This window comes from Psittacula echo, assembly GCF_963264785.1.
Source record: "Psittacula echo genome assembly, chromosome: 2".
Classification (NCBI taxonomy): Eukaryota; Metazoa; Chordata; class Aves; order Psittaciformes; family Psittacidae; genus Psittacula; species Psittacula echo.
In genome coordinates this window covers 92,464,922-92,484,425 of record NC_137737.1, presented here as the reverse complement: position 1 = coordinate 92,484,425, position 19,504 = coordinate 92,464,922, and the positions used below count along the sequence as shown (strand labels likewise).

Here is a 19,504-nt window from a genome sequence, read left to right as displayed (position 1 = left end):
AGCCTGGGTGATGTAAAACTGCAGGACACACAAGCTTTCCTGGGAATCAGAAGATGACCAGAGCCATCGCCAAGTTCTTTGGGGAATTTAGTTTGTACTGTGTGCATACAGCATCTGTCACAGTGCCATCCTCTGAGTGAGCTGAGCTTCTTGTGTATTCAACGAATGCAAACAATTAAAAACCAGTGACCACGTGTGTCTGTACTGCCAATTCATGGCAACATGAAGTGAGATTTTGGGAGATAGGTCTGGAGGTGGTTCTTTATGAACTCAGCCCTTATGTGTTAAACTTACATGTGTTAGATAAAGGATGAAGGCAATGGAAACAGTTACCATTTTCAAAAAGCTTGCAATAAAAAGTAAATTAATATAAAATTATGTTGTATATAATATTTTATATTAATGTAACAAATTATAAAAATAGTATTATCAGTTGGTAAATGACATTATTTTGTTAAAATTAACTTCAAAAGTTGTATTTAAAGAAATGTATAGGCACAGAGATCTTAGGAGACATCCGCACTGCAATTTAAAGGAATTTTATAAACAAAGTAGCTTTTTTTATCTAGAAGCTCTCTTCCTGTGTTTCTTAGAATCCTGCACACCAGGACTTTCATGCAAAGAAAGAAACAAAAAAAAAGGCCATGCCAAAAGCCATTGCAAGTCTTCTCAATATCTCCCTTCTCACTGTCAGCCTGCTGGCAATAAGAGGAGCGACAGTCAACTTTCATTTTGGTGCTTGACCTGTGGCTAAACAAAAATAATCAGTACGGCTCAACATTGAGTACATAAATATTGAATTGCTTATGAAATTGTTATGAGATTTAAGACATTTGACTAATTTGGGGGCTTTGAGGAAGTATGAGGAGAAGCTTACTGTGTAATATCTCAGTTCAAGAAATTTTTTACACATATATGTAATTGTAAACAAATTGAAAATAACGGGTTAACATCAGGAGTTAAAGACATGCTTAAATACTCTCCCGAACCAAGGCTTAAGCACCCAATAAATCTGCAGTGATCTTGTAGTACAGATATGTCATGTCAACACTCCCTTACTAACTTCAGTGAAGTGTTATGGGTACATCTGCTGCTTCGAGTGAAAAATAGATGGGATTTGAAGTGATAACTGTTGCTGCAGGGGTTTTCTGTAATAGCTGCCAAATGGGAGGGAGGAGGGGAAGACAGCAGCAGAGGAAAGAGTAACCTTCCTGTTTCAAGAAGAGAAACAAATCAATCAGTAGCTCTGTGCAGAGAATTGGAGAACCTGGCCGGTATCTGTCAGATTAAAACCGGCACACTGCAGCAGAATCTGCTTTATAACCAACCATTGTGGGTGTTCTGCCTTCAGAGAGGTATTCAGAGCTCTGTGTGTAGTTCTTCATGTGGTACAAAGGTGGGACATCAGCAGTAGTGCATCCCTGCATAAATTTGAAGCTGTACCTCAGCAATAAGTATAAACAGAGCTTTATATCTTTCATATTCTTTTGTTAAGCTCTTGTGTCTGGATTACTAGAAGCAATGTGACGCTTTGATATAAGTGGACCTCTAACCAAAGTGTACAGCAAGTACACCAAAAACAGTGGTGGTTGTTTCACAGAGAATAAGTGGTTTAGAGGTATACATAGTCTCCATAGTATGCAGATATTTCCCAGCTCATCGTAGCATGCAAAAACACCCCATTAACCTCAGGAGGTCTCTGGGAATTTCAATACCCTGGAACAGGGACATCCAGTAAACGAATCCCACTGCTTCTGGTTTCTGCTGAGAGGGAGCTGCTTTATTGTAAAGATAACTCCTTGGATTTTGGCTAGTGGAAATGAAAAGATGAACAAAAATACTGTAGGTTCTTTTAGAACAGAAACATTTAGTGCGCAAGTGGGGCTTTTAGGTTCCTGCCTCTAGCCATAGGAAACTAACCAGAATGCACTGAGGTCTCAGCAATCTTTCTATAGGGCCAGTAGTCTAAACAATATTGTTAGACAGGTGAATGACTCACTGAGTACTGATTCCCAGTTCTGACTCTTTGCTGGTGAGCCTGATAGCAGCTTTCTAGTAAGTAGCACGGATTGAGCACCCAGAAGTAAGTTGGCCAAGGCTACTCTAAGCCACACAGACTTGTAGCAATACATGCAGTGTCAACCATACTGTGATGAGCACTGTCTCAGTGGTCAACATCTGCACATCTTGAATGAAAGACTGATGATGGCTGCCTAATCTCAACAAAGCAAGGTGTTGCCTTATAGTTTGGGCTAAGTAAAGATGTTTGCTTTCTTGAAGGTTTTGTGCAACAGGCTGTCACAATACCTTTATTTTTATACTGCTATGAAAATATTGCTATGCAAGGGAATGGCAGAGTTTCAATAGGCAGGGTGATACAAGAATTAAACTGCAAGTTTGAAAATACATATGCAACTCTTGCCCTTTTAAAAAGCTTGTTTAAAAATCATGCATAATCAGAAAGAGCCCAATAGACCTATCATGTGAATAAGCAGTAACAATATAAAATATCTTGTACCTATCACATTTAATTGTCTTTGACTCACAAGTGAAGTACATTTGGAAAAAGCTCTTCTGCTTTTTATAGTGGACCACTTACTGTATCAGTCTCCTTCTGCTAATACTCATAGGTAACTTACTTTCATAGCATCTCTTGACAATTCATGCATCTACCTTTGTTTTAGGGGCATGCAGTGTTGAGCCAGATGGTCTAGACAGATGATAAAGAAGCTTGAAATGATACACCAGAGCACTTATCTCCTGCTGTCCTGTCACACTGAACAAACACTTAATGAAATCTGAAATTGTAATAGCTAAAAATATATACTGCAGTAAAATGGGCTTTCACACATCCCTCTGGGATTTGTCTTTTAAATACAGCTTCTGCAAAAAAAGTTTCCCTTTGGTCACTCTTTCTGGGCAAATTCTTAGTGAGCTGGTGGCAGTGAGCTGGAGAAAGGACACATTTATTTATTCTTTGTTAGGAATTCCATATCTCTGATTCTGGAAATTGCCCATAAAAATTAGACTGCTCTTCAGTGTGGTTTGTTATTCACCAAATAGTTTCTGCTGGCATCCTTGTTGGATGGAGTGCTTGCCAACAATTCATTTTGATATCTTGCAATTTAAAATTTGAACCCTTTGATGACACACAGGGTGTGTGTTAAGCTTCTGCCTTTGGCTTTAAGAACATAGCCCTTAGAATCAGATTTCTAGTGTACAATTACAAGTTCAATATTTACTTTCCCAGAACATTCTCTAATCATTCATACTCACTGTACATTTACTAGGATGTTTGCAGAAAACAATGTACAAAGGGCACAGACATACATAAAATGAGTGTCTTCAGAATTCTAAATAAATATTCATCAAATATATTCTGCACTTTTCATTCTGGTCCTCGTGATGTTAGAATTTGCCAAAGCTAATATCAAAGCATCAGAGTTGTGACAAATCTTCAGAAACAGTGTTGAAATTATGATAGGTAGAGTTTAAAAGTACACAGAGCATAAAAGTCAGTCGATTTTATCTGAAAAGCCTTTGTAAAGTAAACATCTTGAAATGCTGCGCTCCTGCTTTGCGGGTGTGAAATCGGACTTCATCCTGCTGGATTTTTAGGCCAGGGTTGTGGAGAACAGCTTTGGTAGATCTCTAAATCTCTGATCAGATCATACTACTCCCATCCCATCTGGTTTATATTTAAGAAGAGATCACTTTCACAACAGTTAGTCTATTGTAATGTGATGCTGCAGTGCAACACAGGGGCTACTGCAATTTCTAGGTTTTGTAGAATATGTTTTTTTTCAGCCATTAATAAAGCTTTCCAATTTTGATGATTTTATAGAATGCTTAAATTCACTGATGCAAAAGAGTTATAGGTTAAATCCATGTTTACCGTTAGATTTAGTCACTCAATCGTTTTTTCCCTGGAAGGGGTTAATCACTGTACAAAGTAATGCGTGAACGTACCCTCTTTTGTTTTAGCTTGAATACACTCTCAGGACTTTTGAATCCCAGCAGCAATAAATTCTAGACCATATTTTTCCCAGAAAGTTAATCAAGGGTAGAGAGCTTCCTTTCATGAAACTGTGAATACGTAACAACACGTGCTCCTACACATGCATACACTGATAAGAATTGCAGCAGTGATGTCACAACTATTCTGTTGCAATGACCACAAATTTTCCAGTAAAACCAAGAATAATTAATCTCTCCCCTCAACAACAACAAAATTTAAGAAATTTTGTAATGAGGAAAAATTTATTTCATGTTTTTTGTTGCTGCATGTTCATGGACTGACTGTATTATGAAGTTAGCCAAGTCTGAATTTGGTAGTTTCTGTGTATTTATGTATAATCAAGAAGGAGAAGTTTTTTTGCTTTCCTAGCTTGACACATTTAGGTTTCAACTGAAGTACTGAAAGTCTACAATACAGATTTCAGTTGCCAGCTGCAACATGTTCCTTTTTTTTTTTTTCCCTAAGGTACTTGATATCTGGGATCAGAAAGAATTTTGTAAATGTCCTTAACTGTTGATCATCCCGTTTAAAATAACCATTCAAAGAAGTAAACCATGATGAGGTTTTTCCCTTCTAGCTTTTTTTCTGGTTTTATTCTGTAAAAATTCTTGACCTTAAATAGTCAACTTTACCACTGTTCTGAAGGTGTGATCTGTGGGTCTCTTCCCACAAGATGTTAAGCATTTTGTCTCAGCTGAGCAGGTTATGTTATCCTGTACATGGCTATATCCTATGCATTTGAGTAGTCCTCTGCTCACTTTGAGAATCTTTCCCTGACTTGGTTTTTTTTTTCCTGTGGCTTTCCTATGCACAGCGGCACACTTGAAAAGTCAGAAACACGTTCAAAAGTATTGTTCCTTATCTGGTGCAATAGGCTTTAGTGAGGTTGCATTGGTACCCAGCAATGTTGAATTTGCTATTCAGAATGTTTCCCAGAATGGGTGGCTTATAGGTGTCTATTCCCATATGGACTGACCATCTCACATCTGGATTTCCTGACCTCCTGGGTCAGGTTTGTATCTTGTAGGAGATAGGTAATTAGAAAAAGAGAAATCCAGGGCAGCCACGTTTTCTGGCTCAGATTTTCTGCCTAGTAGCTCTATAGAGACCTCATAACAGCCTTCCAGTATCTGAAGGCGGCCTACAAGGATGCTGGGGATGGACTGACTATTCATCAGGGACTATAGTGACAGGACAAGGGGTAATGGGTTCAAACTTGAACAGGGGAAGTTTAGATTGGACATAAGGAAGAAATTCTTTACTGAGAGGGTGGTGAGGCACTGGAATGGGTTGCCCAGGGAGGTTGCGAGTGCTCCATCCTTGGCAGTGTTCAAGGCCAGGTTGGATGAGGCCTTGGGTGACATGGTTTAGTGTGGGGTGTCCCTGCCCATGGCAGGGGGGTTGGAACTAGATGATCTTAAGGTCCTTTCCAACCCTAACTATTCTATGATTCTATGAATATGCAATGTAAAAGGATTATAGGAAATGATGGTTGTTAGTATACTCTTTAGTTACTTTTGATTTTATGAGGGTTTCTGCTGCCAGCCAGCACAAATTGCAAAAAAGAAAGGTTACTTAACATACATCCTCTGGAGTGAACTTTCTAATCAATAGCAGCCTTAATTTATATCAGAATTAACTAATAGAATGCTTTAAACAGCATTATTTACTTTCAGTTTACAATTTCCATGTCCATTTCTCTAAGCTGTCTCTCACATATGCAGTGGCTGAGTTTGATTAATATTTTCTGTTCAATTAGTAAAGCAATGTCATTTATACGGAGGTTTCGTGTTGCTCTGGGTTTTAAGTTGCCTCTAAGCTGCTTTTCGTTTATGATTCTACAAATGCCACTGGTGATCTCCTTAAAATGTTTTTATTGTTCCTTGTTCCCTAATGTGTTTGTTGTAGATTGCAGCCAGGTTCTGTTTTAAGTCAATCCAAGAGTATCCCTCAACAGTCATTTATGCCTTGTTGTATCCATCATGTATAAAACAGTTTCTCCCTCAACTGCCAAGATCACTGGAAGCACAGTTGTCAGGATTTAAAATGAATGAAGAGTAACTTGACAGGCAGAAATTATATTTCCCATATAAGCAAACATCCATTCATAGTTTCTGGGAAATCTTGGGGCTGTTTTAGCCAAAATATGAACTTGGCTCAAGGCAGAGTGCAGCAAGGACACACTGACACTGAGAATCCTTTGGTCAGCTCAACAAATAAATAGAAAAGACTTTTTCTCTTGAGTATTTCTGCAATTATGGTCACTGGGATAGTTTTACTAGCAGTCATGGTATCATGTTATTTCTAACTCATAAGTGATGAGATAGTGCACTGTTTTACCAAAGTGTGAGGGTCTGGCAGGTTTCAGGAGCAAAATATGCCAAGGGTTACCGGCTCTGCTGTTCTTGTTGTTCTCACTGCCCTTCGTACTGATAGGAGGTTTTTTTGTGGTTTTGTGTAAAGTGCTTCATTGTTCTTTCTAGAAAGCAAAATGAGAGCTACACTGCTGAGGTGAGCCATCACACCGTATGAAAAGCAAATAAACTGTGGCCAGCAGTCTTCCAGGCTTCTCTCTTGCGGCTTTTCCCCAGAGCAAGTGGAAGTACAAACTGCTTTTGAGGATTTGTCTAATTTGCCTGGGATACCTATGCCATGCAAAGTAAAATGCTGTTCAAATGCATTAATGGGTTTATGTATTTTGAAAGCAGACTGAGATGATTGAGGATTAACATCTCCATCTAAAACCATTTCCAGACAAAAGCATAGTGCTTGAGAAGCAACCCTTGATGAAATAAGGCTTATTTTTGTATGTGTTTGCCATAGTTCCTGTCACCGTAGTAACTGAGGCACAAATTAACAAAATAACCTAATTCCCATTTAAATACCTGAGTACCTCTGAAGTTCTGGGCTTAAGTGTTTCCCAAGTAAATGTAAAGTCACTGTATAGGCCATTTATGAGTTGCAAGAACTGATCCCTTCTTCGTTCTTTTTTTTTTACCCGCCATGAACAAGAAAGTTCTGGGTAGGGGTGTGCTGATATTTTGCAGTCAGGCCATGAGTCATACTGTGGAAATACATTGAAGAGGTGGATCAAAAAGGTTATGCTGTAGAAGGTCAGTTTCTGAGCTTCTGGACATGTGGATCACAGTACTTCATCGCTGCCTTGGGTCCATTTTATGTAGATGGCTGCTTTTGACATGAAAGTGGTTTGTTTTTTTTTTTTGTCTTTGTCTCCCTTCACCCTGTATTTGGCAATTTTTTTCCAGAGAAACAGGTTAATATAAAAAGTCAGCAGTAAATATGTGGTCACTGATATAGTTATCTTTATTTGCAGTTGATATGTGTCAAGATTAGTTTCAAGGCTTTGTTTCAGAGCAGGAATTGGAGTAGGAGCCATCAGAGGGCTCTCAGCATTGGGAAGATGTCTGCCGAGTGGTGCATCCTACCAAGGATGTAGGCGGCTGTACTCCTCAAAGGCTATATAGGCTCTAATGTATCCATTGTTTAACCATAAATAGCAGTGATTGAGTCTTGATGTCTCAGACATGTTGTCCTGGGTTCCGCCAATACATGTGAGTCTTTAAACTTCAGAAAGAAGAGGGTAGAAGAAGGCTGCTAGCCATCTGGGAGTGTTTGAGACTGGGGCACCTTGTCACAACTGCTTTGATTTGATCCTCATCACAGCACAGGAACGAACTTACTTAGAGCCAGCGTAGAGAAGCCCCCAGTACACAGGAGTTGCACAGGCTCATCTACACAACTGCTGTCCTACTGCTTCTCAAATCTACTTTAGTCCCAGGCAATACCACTCCAAAGTAAAAATGCAAAGACTAGATAGGTAATGGAAGAGTTAGTAAGTAATGAGCATATGTCTGTGCTTGATTCCCGCACCGCAGAATAAGCCTAACTGTTGCTGGATAGTATAAGAAATGTGGGGCTATGCTTTAGGAGCTATGCTTAGTTACTTGCTTGTTATAATCCAAAATACCAGGCAACAGGCAAATAAGCCAAACTTACTTAGTTTAGATGGCAAATCCATTTTATAAATGTGTCATAGACAGTTACTAGTTGTCAAAAGTCCATCCTCTGGCACAAACAGGGAAAAGAGATTGACTAGGGTCACAGTGTCTGGACTATATGACATACTGCTTTAGGAAAAAAATTGCTGCAGTTTTTTAACTGGTTGCGAAAACACTGCCAAAAAGCCCCACTCCACCACAGCTGGAGAGATTACATAGATACACAGTTTAAAGGCCAAAGCTGATCTAGAAAAAAATTCCTTTAATGAAAAGTTAAAGAATTGGGAATGATGGTATGTTATTAAAAGAAAAAAAGAAAGTATCTCTTACGAAGTTTTTTTTAACACCTTGAAGAAGATGCAATTTCTTATCTGAGGTTACTTGAAAGGTAAATCTTGAGAGTATGGAACAACTGGAACATGTAAGTGTGCTTTTTTTTTTCCTTTTCGTTTTTTTTTTTTTTTTTCTGAAACAGCCTTTGCAACGTTATGCTTGTTATACTTCTGGAAAATAGCCAACTGTCATGCTCTGCTTTCCAAGAATCAGAAAACAAAGTGAAGTAACTGCTGACCAGTTACCAGCAAATATCCCCTATGGTAGGTTGGCAGGTCTCATGCCAGTGGTGCTTGCTGGCATTAGCAAAATTAATTAGACACTGTAGCACTGAAGAACTAATCTCTCAGAACTTGTGAAAAGGTTAGAGATTAGGACTCACTGAGTAAGACTGGGAAGAGGGATGATGGTGCTCCAAAGGTACTGAAGCTGAGATAAGCTAATATAATTCTTATTTATTAAGTTGGATAAGAATAGCTGTGTACGATGCACAAGGCATTTAGATGCCTTTGACACTCAGTGGAAGGAATTGGACACGTCCAGGATGAGATATCTCAGCCTGAGGTAGACTTCTGCTTTAGGTCAGATGTGCTGTTTGATGTAGAGCCTGTGGATTTGGAGTGTCTCTAAAGGGTGATGTTCTCTGTTGTTCACAGGTGTAGCTGTCTTGAGGTGATAAGAATTTGTATACACTCCCCTGTAATTTGTTCACATAGCTTATGAATAGGGTATTGCACTTACTACTAGTAGAAATTATACCTCTGGCTGATACTGTGCTGTCTTGAGTGTTCACTGTTGAAGTCAGTGCATCCTTTATTTCTGCTAAATAAAAAACTTATGGCCTGCAATAGGTAAGAGAAGTTTGGAAAGGGAAAATACAGTGACCTTAGTTTTTTGGTCTATCATATGAAGAAAATACCATGATGAAAACATCCCATGCTGAAGTTGCCTAGACAGCAGCTGAGGCAATAGTCCATTGTACATGTACAATGTACATAATCTGCCTATGTTTGGTTTTGATTTTGCTTCCTTGTGGTAACTGCTAAGATCTGCTGCAAAAATTACTTTGAATTCTAATGCAAGAATTACTTACAAACTGATTCAGATTAATTTGCAGTTTTATATTTGGCAGTTAATTTGTGCAAATACTGCTTTGGAATGGTTTGTTCATGAGCTGTTTGCTGTTCATATGTAGTCCTCCTTAAATGGTTGCTTAAAATATGGTTTATTTTTTTCATTTCCTTCCTGGTTGACTTGAATAGCAGGTGGTGAATTTTCATTTGAAAGACCTATGATATAAATTTGCAGAGTCATTTCTGTCCTAATTAATGAAAATACCAGGATTCACAAGTGTTTTACAAATATTTGGCAGTTGTTCAAGCACTGGAGTAAACAGATCTGGCTGGTCTTACTCACAAAAAAATATCCACAAAGTGGTTTTAAAACCATGTAGCTATTGATTGTCCCTCTCTACTCAGAAAAATAACTATTTAATTTCAAAGGAAACAGTTACCCAAGGGTTTCTGCCACATCTAGAAAGTTATAGGAGTTATAGGCTCTGTCAGCGAGAGGAGTTATATTTGTGTGTTAGAACGAACTGTACCAACAAGTAGCCCGCAGTGTCAGATTTTATGGTTTTCATGATTCCTTCCGACTATTTCACTCCCCTGGTTATACACAGTACCATAATACCACCCTGAATTTTAGTTTGCTCTGTCAGTATGCCTGCTGTGACACTGAACGTTTTCTGGATGTGTGCTTTGTAATGAGGGTCAACACCTTTTGGTCAGGGTGTGTGCTTCTTATAGGCTTTGTTCATCAAAGCTTCTTTTCCTGAAAGAAGACATTTTGTAGCCATTAAAGAGTTTCTGCTCTTCTAAAGATGTTGTGCAAAGGAAACTCAAGGCATTCTGCTGCGCTGCCAGCTTTGCAGAATTGGAGAGGGGATTTATTTGGTGGAGATCAACTATGACCCTTTGTAAGTAAACGGGTATTTCCAGTCTGTCTCCAGTGAATTGGGCAATGCCTAGCAGAATAAATGTAATGTATTATAATGATTCAATTCAGATGGCTGAGCATGAATGCCTAAGGCAAGTAATGTTTTCAGATACAAAGGGAGAGATTTTTCCATCACATACCCATGCCAAGTGGATCTTAAGAGGTGCATTCCAGCTGATCATTTATTTCAGGAAGCTGATTTCAGTGTTGCCATAAGCAGCAGTTGTGTAAATGGGTGAGATCCTAATCACTCTGATGCAAGCAGAAATGGGAAGAAGCTGGGTTCAGAATGTATTCCTTTTGAGTAAAATGGTCAGAAAGTAACTATATGTGGATATAACCAGTGAGGATAAATAGAGCAGTGGGTACCTATCTCATAGTTAGCATGTGCTCTGAAAGGTTTAAATTTGTGTCTTGTCAGTATGAGAAAGAAAAGTGAAACAGAAAAGGGGACTGAGTAAACTTTGGGAGAGAACTATAAATTATTATTTATCTCAGTGCTCTTTCTTATGCAGCTATTAATCCATGGGCAAGTCTTTCAATTTGATGGACCTCTGCTGGGTTAGCTACACAGGTCAAAGAGATGACATGGCATAGATTTCTGTTGAAAATTTTGCTGTAAGAGAAAAATCCCAAACCTCTACAAAAGTTTTTTCATTAAATTGATGCTTTCCTGGAAGAGGACAGTCTTGATAGATTTTTTTTTCTCCCTGTTTAAATACATTTGATCCTTAAAAATATTCAGAGATTTCAGTTTGCTTTTGTTTGGATTGGCAATTGAAAATGAGAATTTAACTTGGTGCTGTGACATACTGATAGAATAGACCTTGTGTTTACAAAACAAGATAAAGGATATTTCCTACCCAGAAGGCTTGTCTTTTTAGTGTGTTAAACCAGAGCATTCTCCTTATGGACGAAGCTGTAACTAGTTAAGCTAAACTGTCACTTCTGTCAGTGAGAGAAGTTAAGAAAAGTTGGTTTGTACGTTAAGCAGTGTGTGCTTCTTTACAGTACCATTCTGTGTTGGCTTGAATGAAGATACCCACATCTTCTGTTCTTTTTTCTGCATATGCACAGAGAGAAAAACATGTTCGGAACTACTGCTGCACTTTAAGTTAAGCCTGAAAGCAAGGTTCAAGTCCTGGTGTCTGTATCAACCACAGCAGTTTGCAAGACCTTAATATCCCTCACCAAAATTGATGGAAGCTTTTAAATTTACTGCATTGATAGCTGGACCTGACCCCTAATTAATAAATGAGTAAGGTTCAAATGCTCTTACCCAGAAATGTAAATGCAGCCACTGTATATATTCCTCTCTTGTACTTGTGTGTGGAAAGAATTAAAACACCAGTTATGAAAAGTGTTAGCCTCTAACTTAAAAAACAAACAAATCCTAGATCAAAATCAAACATTTTGATTGACTCAGAAGTCTTTTTTTATTATTATTATTCATTCAAAACCTATTCCTTAAACAGTGTAACATCTTTTCATTGCTTCTGTAGAGCAGAAAACAGTGTGATGAAATTTTTGAGGCCCAAGCTAAGCACCTCTCAGTACAAGTCCAAACTGGATTTGTGCTCCTGAGTAACACAACAATGGAAAAAATTTATAATAAGAAATAATGTTTATATATAAATATGCAGCTGAAAAGTAGCCTTTATAAAGTGCTACCTAAACTTGTACTGTTAAATGGATAAGTATGCGTCTGTCTTCAAATCTGAATATCTTGTTAAAATGGCAATACTTAAACTTTTAAAGGAGTCTTTTTCTGGCTAGATGGGCTACTGGCTAGAAAATCACTGTAGTTATGAAAGTTCATATACAATCTAAATAAAAATGTGAATGCAAGTATAAAACATGAAAATCAGAAACTCCTTGGCCATATTTTGATCTTGCCAACTAGAAATTGAAATGTTTGCATCAGTTGGAATGAAAGTGTGAAAGGAACCAAACTTAGCAATAGAATTTTTTGTTCAGCTTTTGTAGGTGTTTGCAAAATGGTGATTTTGAAGAAAGTGGAGAAACTAATATAAAGCATATTTTAGAAGTATTTAAAGCTTAGAATCCTGGAAGAAACCTCATATAAATCAACTGAATTTTAGGTGGCTGTAATGGAAATGGTATGACATGGACATCTGTACATTTGTGGGAGCGCTACTACTGATCTGCTACTGAGAACCACAAATGAAGAGCTAGTGCCGAGGAGGAACACGGGGTTTCTTGCATGAGGTAATAGCAGCCAGACAGCAGCTTTGGAGGTCATCCCTTTCATCTAACTTCAGGTGACACGTGTACCTAAGGTAGCTGAACAAATCAGTAGCCTTTGCCTTCCACAGAGCTGCCAGTAGCAATGTGGAATATCTAGTTCTAATTAAACTATTAATTCAGGCTGTTGAGTTAAATGAGTTAGATAATAAGACTACACCCTCAAAATACATGGCTTGATTATACATAGGTTTAAATATAAAGCCCATTATTAAATATGTGTGCATTAAGTGTATAAAATGAGACAGCAGGCTTGGTTGAAATTTAATTGGTTTCGCTAGCAAAGTTTATCTTAGTTTTGGCTCAGCTGCAGTCATGAAGATACAAAACTTGCATGACAACATTTTAAAAGGATTAAACACCAGCTAACAGAGATGTCTCAGGATACAAACAAAGAGAGGTCTCAGGATACAAGAGTGCCCAGGGAAGTATGGTCGAGTGGGGGCGTTTTCAGTGGGTTCTCCCTGGACAGGCTTCTTGGCTATGCATTATTGACCTCCTTGTGTTGTGATCTGTGTGTTCTTGGGGAGCACTTGAAGAGGTGGAAAAGAGGTGGGCAGTCATGGCGGGTCTTCGATATAATGCAATGATGGAGCATGCAGCTTCCTTCCCCTCCTTGACCAATCTGAATGCAAGGAACTGGGTCGAGTTTCTCAGCCTTTGTGGCAACTTCCCCGTGATGGCACATATCAGTATGTTTAATGAAGCAATTATCTTTTCAGTCTTTCGTTCCAAAGAATCCTTTGAAAAGTGGAAATTTGTAATACTATAAAATACCTTTGCTATTTGCAGCTGTGAGCTATAATAGATCAAACTATCAGGTTTTCACTGCAAGTCTTTAGTCCTGCTGTGAAGAACAACCTTATATATGGCTATAAATCTTACAGGAGTGCAATAAAGGTGAACTGCATTTCACTGTAATAGGGTATGTGTTACATGCAGGCAGAGAGCATTAGGAACTCTGTGTGTAATAGCCAGTGCTTCCCAGTATTCATGTCAAAACAGAGGATGTAGTACTGTGGGCTGCAGAAGTCATTGAGATGTGTTGCAGGTTTCTAGCCAGCCCTGAGTACTCTGATTTTATCATAACACTGCTGCTCTGTTTCAGGGGTTTGTGGTATTCATTTTATAAACCTTATTCTGAGATGCTTACAGCTCTTCTGCTCTGCACATCAGAAGTCATTCTGGAGAAGGAAATTTCCTTATCTCTGTTGCTATAGCCTTATTTATTTATTTTCCTTTTTTTAACATTAGAAATAGTTCAATCAAAAGGTAAGTATGACTTTGAAAATTCTCTTTTTCAAGTATTGGAGTCATAGCAATTTTACGATGCATTTAGAGACCCAAAATGCAAATAGGTACCTAATGAGATTCACAAAGGAGCCTGCTTCTTATTGAAGTTAGTTAGAAATGTAACTTCATTGTTTCTCTAACTTTGGGAACTTAAATGTCTTTTACAAAAAATGGCTCTAATTCATTTGGGCACCTTTGAAAATCTTATCCTAAAGCTTTATTTTTTTCATGTGAAAATCAATATCTGGCACTGAACTGAATAGATAAATATATCAGTGTCACGGATTTTATTTCAGAATTTTTCAGCTGCTTCCAAATTTGCATGATTTAAAACTAAATACAGTTGAAATACTATCAATGTGCATGAGCTTTGTTCTCTCACTATTTGTGAGCTTAAAGAACCCACAATAATAGTTTTTATTTTATAAAGTTGGGAAAATGTTTAAAAAAGTACTCACTGGTTCTGGTATTCATGGTTGGGCAACAGCATCCCATTATTAAATCTTGATCCACCTTTCCTGTACTTCAGCTGTTGTTATTTTACAGTGTCTTTTGGTCAAATTAAGTGCTGTGGTAGGCAAGTACAATTCCAGTAGAGAACTGCAGGTTGTTATTCCTGAGCAAAATTTGGCATTTTGCCTAGATGTATCTCACCTCCCACTCAACTTGCAGGGAGGAGGGTAAAGAAAGCGTAGAATGGAAGAAGAGCAGACTTGATGAGAGTCTTCAGAGTGCTTTTTGTTGCTGCTCTTGTCAGCCTGCTCGTGTGAAAAGATGTTAAGTATTAAGAATTTGCTCTGTCACCTACCTTATTAACTCAAAAGGTATTCTGTGTGTGCTCATACATGTGAATACATAACTTGGCCTAGTGCTCACAGAAGTTGAATACTTCATTGTTGATTTTTCTTGGAATTGCACATTGTTGTAATTTGTGTTTATATCAGTGTAATGATTCCAAAACCTATCCAATATGACTGTAGTGCATACAAAAATAAGCCGCATCATAAGATAATGCATAAAAAATTATGTCCATAGCCACAAAGACCCAGCCCCCTTATTAATCCACTTTCCACAATTCCTTTCCCCTAGAAACAAGAGTCTAATGCTCTCCTACTCTCTCCTTGAAGAAGTTAGGACTCTTGCTTGCCTTGCTTGACACCTTTTCTGTACCTAGGTGAATGCAAGAAAAGGAGAATAAAGGCAGAAATTTGTAAGGACTGAAATTCATGGCATGGCTCTGACTAGTAACCCTTAACTTCAGCAGAAGCTGCTGTCTGGATTGAGTGTTTCTGTTTTCTTCAGTCAGGTGCCCTGTAAAGCACACATGTGCTTCAAGCTGTAGTATGAGTGGTGGTGGGAAAGGCTGTACAGCTCATGGCAGGGGAAGGGGGAGCACATGTGATTCAGAAACTAGACAGAGCAGGTCACCATGATGAATGAGGCAGGCTGACAGTTCAATACACAATACAAAAATTGCGCTGTTTGTCCCCATCTTCCTTGCTAACATGGTTTCTAAAGTCTAATGGAGAAGTTTGGTTTCTCTAAGCACAGCCTCTGAGAGTTATGTCCGGAGGTGTTAATGCTTGCAGTATCTATTTCCTGGCAGATTTATTTCAGAAAGACCCTTATGAACTCTTTCAAATGGTTTCTCAGAACGTTTAAAGCTTAAAGCCATGACCAGCTGATGTCTTTCACAAAGGCTGAAATTCTGTCTTCATTTCCAGAAGATATAAAATGCGTACCAATTGCACCAGATTTTAAAAAATTAAGTTCTGAAGAAACACAAGATTCATTTGAGCCTATGAATCAGTCTGTTGCATTCTGTACTTCGCAGTGCAATAAGATTTTCCTTCAGCTGAGAAAAGTATTAACAGTATAATTCCAGTGGGCCTTTACAGGGTGGGTTTTAGTTCTAATAATCACAGTCACTGCGCTTTTCCAGTGTTTAATCTCTTACTGCTGCACCCCGCACACCCAGCTTTACCACCCTTTGCCTGTAGCATTTGTGTTTCAGACTGGATACATAAAGCTTCCACGCATTCCTCTGTTTTGCCTTATGGCTCAGGAAATTTTAGCTTGAATTTGTCACGTAACCTTTTGTATAACTTACATTTAAATTCAACTGTCTTCAGTTTCTGCCTGCTCCAGTAAGGGAATCTCCTGTTACATAACACATGCAATCTTCTAATGATACGCATTGGGAACCAGAGTTCATAGACTCTTCAAATGCTGGTTTGTACCTTGGAATTAGGCAGATCAGAGTGTCAGCTGCTTGGCAAGCACTGATACATGTGTTGCTCACAGAAGCACTTGCAGCAGGAGAGATGCACTGAGAAACCCTGTTACCTCTTACCTTCTTTTAAAGCCACACAGCATTGCTAAGCAGTAACATTTATGCCCTGGTTCAATTTTGTTTGCCCTGCTCCATGCACTGAAGCTGGTGTCTCTCAGTTGTACATTTCCTGTTAATATTAGTAGGAGTTTTCTAGAAGTTAATTCAGAGGGAGTTCATCAGGTGGAAAAGGTAAGAAAGGTGACTGAATTAAAGCTATTCCTCAGCCTCTGAGAAGACTCATCTTGCAGGCTGCAAAACTGTACTTGATGCACAAGCTAGCATTGGCACCAAAAGGTGCTTTAGATGGGGTTCACAAAAGGTAGTTTAAAGCCAACAAGGTGCTGTTCAGGCATCAATGATTGTGTAACGTATACTGGTTTGCTTAAGTTTTCATAGTCTGGCATATTGGAAGACATTAAGTTGCTTCTGGTTTAAGCGATCTTTGCGGACAACAGAGATTGCAGCCTTATGTGCATAAGACACATAGGAAGCATACGTTGCTTCTTCCTGTCTTCTGTTTCTATTGTTAATATAAGCAAGGAAGAAAGCTGTATGCTAAGGTTTTCCTACTGAATCCTGTGGCCCTTGATTGGAATGCTCAGTATTTAAGTAGATTATTTTGTTTTAACTGAAATATACTCTGTCTGCCCCAAATCCTTTGTAAACTAAAACCCCTAATAGTTTGTAAATAAAACTGGGTTCTCTCAAGGACAATGTAATTTTAATCATAGGCAGGCTTGATTCTGATCCCACCGAGGGACCAGACTGGCCAGTCTATTCAGAGCCAGGCAGAACTGGCTTCTAGCCTTAAAAACACAGCCATGTTCACTGCTGGATTGGAAAGAGTCTGTTGTGGGCAAAATGATTTGAGCTACACTTGTTGAAGTTTATTGTGCTATTTGCCGAAACCTGTCTACTTCTATTCATATCAGGTGTCAGAGTAGAAGAATATATGATGGAAAAAAAAAAAAATATATATATATATATACCACACAGCAATAAAATAGAAAAATCAGAAAATAACTGGGTTTTGTTTTTGGTTTTTTTTTTCAATTTTTCAGAATACTACAACACTTTCACACTACTCCTGAAGATTACACCGTCATTTTCACATCTGGATGCACAACTGCACTTAAACTGGTAGCAGAAGCATTCCCTTGGGTACCTGAAGGCACAAAGCAGCCCAGCAGTCGATTTTGTTACCTAACTGACAGCCACACATCTGTGGTTGGTATTAGGGGGATAACTGGCTCAATGAATGTCTCATTTGTTCCAATAAAACCAAAGGAAATCTTGTTATCAGAAAAGAACAGGTTATCAGCTGAAGAACAAAACTGCACGACACCTCATCTTTTCTCTTATCCAGCTCAGAGCAATTTTTCTGGTACCAAATATCCTCTTTCATGGATACAGGATATAAAATCTGGAAAACTTTGCCCCATCAAAACACCAGGGAAGTGGTTTGTTCTGCTAGATGCAGCTTCATATGTGAGCAGTTCTCCGTTAGACTTGGGAGTTCACCAAGCTGACTTTATCCCCATCTCATTCTATAAAATCTTTGGATTCCCAACTGGTTTAGGGGCACTATTGGTAAACAACCGGATTGCCCCCCTCTTGAGGAAAACTTACTTCGGAGGTGGAACTGCAGCTGCCTACCTTGCAGGAGAGGATTTTTATTTCCCAAGGAAATCTATAGCTGAAAGGTAAGGTTTTGTTTAACAAAAGGGGAGGGGGGCGCTAATACTGTTTGTGTCAGGTAAGTATCTTAGGGTTGGTGCATGCACTGGGCTGTGACAGCTGTACTTCCTTATTGGAATAGTTGCATAGATGTGGCACATCTAACTGTTTTCTTTTAGTATTAATTTTTCCTATCTAAAGAACATAATTTGAAATATCTACCTTCCTTCCCTGATCTAGTCAAAACTAGTAAAAATATAGGGCTTCAGTCAGTGACTTAAAGGTCAGTACATGCATTTTTAAATTTATATTTAAGGTACCCCGGTGGAACCCTGATTTGGTTTTGAAGCTCTGCACCTGGAGCAGCCAGGCCAAGGCTGATCACACAGTATAATGACCCTCAGTGAAATTGGAAAGTAAGGTCCGTGTATTTCACTGGAAAGATGGCATGCTTTACTCTCAAGAGAAGCTATCAGAAGGACGTGCATTAAGATAAATAACCTAAGACAAATATTTGTGTCTGTCTTATTAACCTGACTGAGGTTCTGGAGAAGCTGTGAAGCACTCCTACAGGAAATAGAGGACACCTAAAGGACGTTAAGCATACACACATAAGGAAATGCAGGGCAATGGATATGTTTTCTCCTAGTCCCTTAACACATTGAAATGCCACTGTTAGTGTTGCTTGGTCTCTCTGCCTCTCCCCATCATGCCAGCGACAGCTCACATAAACGCAGTAAAGCATCGTCCTTCCTGTCTTATATTTATCTGCACAAAGGAAATGCTTGAGATCGGCCTTTAATATTTAATTGCACTACTTGGGAGAGGCTAGAGGTGAAAAGTGGAATTGATAAAAAAAGTCATTCATTCCTTGCATTTGTTTATGGATGTATATTCAGCAGCATAATATTATACATCTCATAGGATGAAAATGTCTAGCCTTTCACTGTACATGTAGCAATCCATAATGATGCTTCATGTGTGTGCACCTCTTCTAGGTGTGTGTTTTGAGTGTTGCTGTGGGGCTTTGATTCTGGACTGGTAAATGCAGAGGCGGGCCACATTAGCATGGGTTTCCTGCCACACAAGGCTATACATTATTTCTGAAATGGAAATTGGTACAGTTAATCTTTCAATTTAGAAATAAAAACATCAGGGAAACATTTGCATTATGACCTCTGTTTCTGGTTCTTCAAACTAAAAAGGCTTTGAAGTGCAGTATTCACTGAAAGCCAGGATGAAAGGACGTAAAAATCATGAGATCCTAGAGTGCTCTTGCATCACCTTCAAACCAAGGAGAAAACCTACTTTAATTTGACCTGGGCCGGCTCTAATTTCCCAGTGGCTTTTCTAGAGATAATTGACACATGACCCCTGAGATTGCATAGCAGATAAAAATATCTGAAACACAGCTTAAGTCTCAATTCTGCTTTTATTTTTTTTTTTAAGTAAGAGGGGAAGAGTACGTGGGAACCTGGAAGGGAGCTCTGTCTCTGGTGTCTTTCTCAGGAGTTTTCAGAGGTTGATACCTTTCAGGTATCTGAGGTACCCGCTGCTTTCAAGGGC

General features: G+C 38.7%; 1 protein-coding gene across 1 annotated transcript in view; it reads left to right on the top strand.

Moving 5' to 3' along the window:
* Window positions 1-19,504, top strand: part of MOCOS (molybdenum cofactor sulfurase) — a gene marked incomplete at its 5' end in the record, with an annotated part of 216,079 nt that overhangs the window by 66,808 nt on the left and 129,767 nt on the right. Inside the window, one exon of the mRNA XM_080611404.1 lies at window positions 17,323-17,964. Coding sequence (XP_080467530.1) covers window positions 17,323-17,964 — 642 coding nt within the window. The remainder of the gene's footprint in view (window positions 1-17,322; window positions 17,965-19,504) is intronic.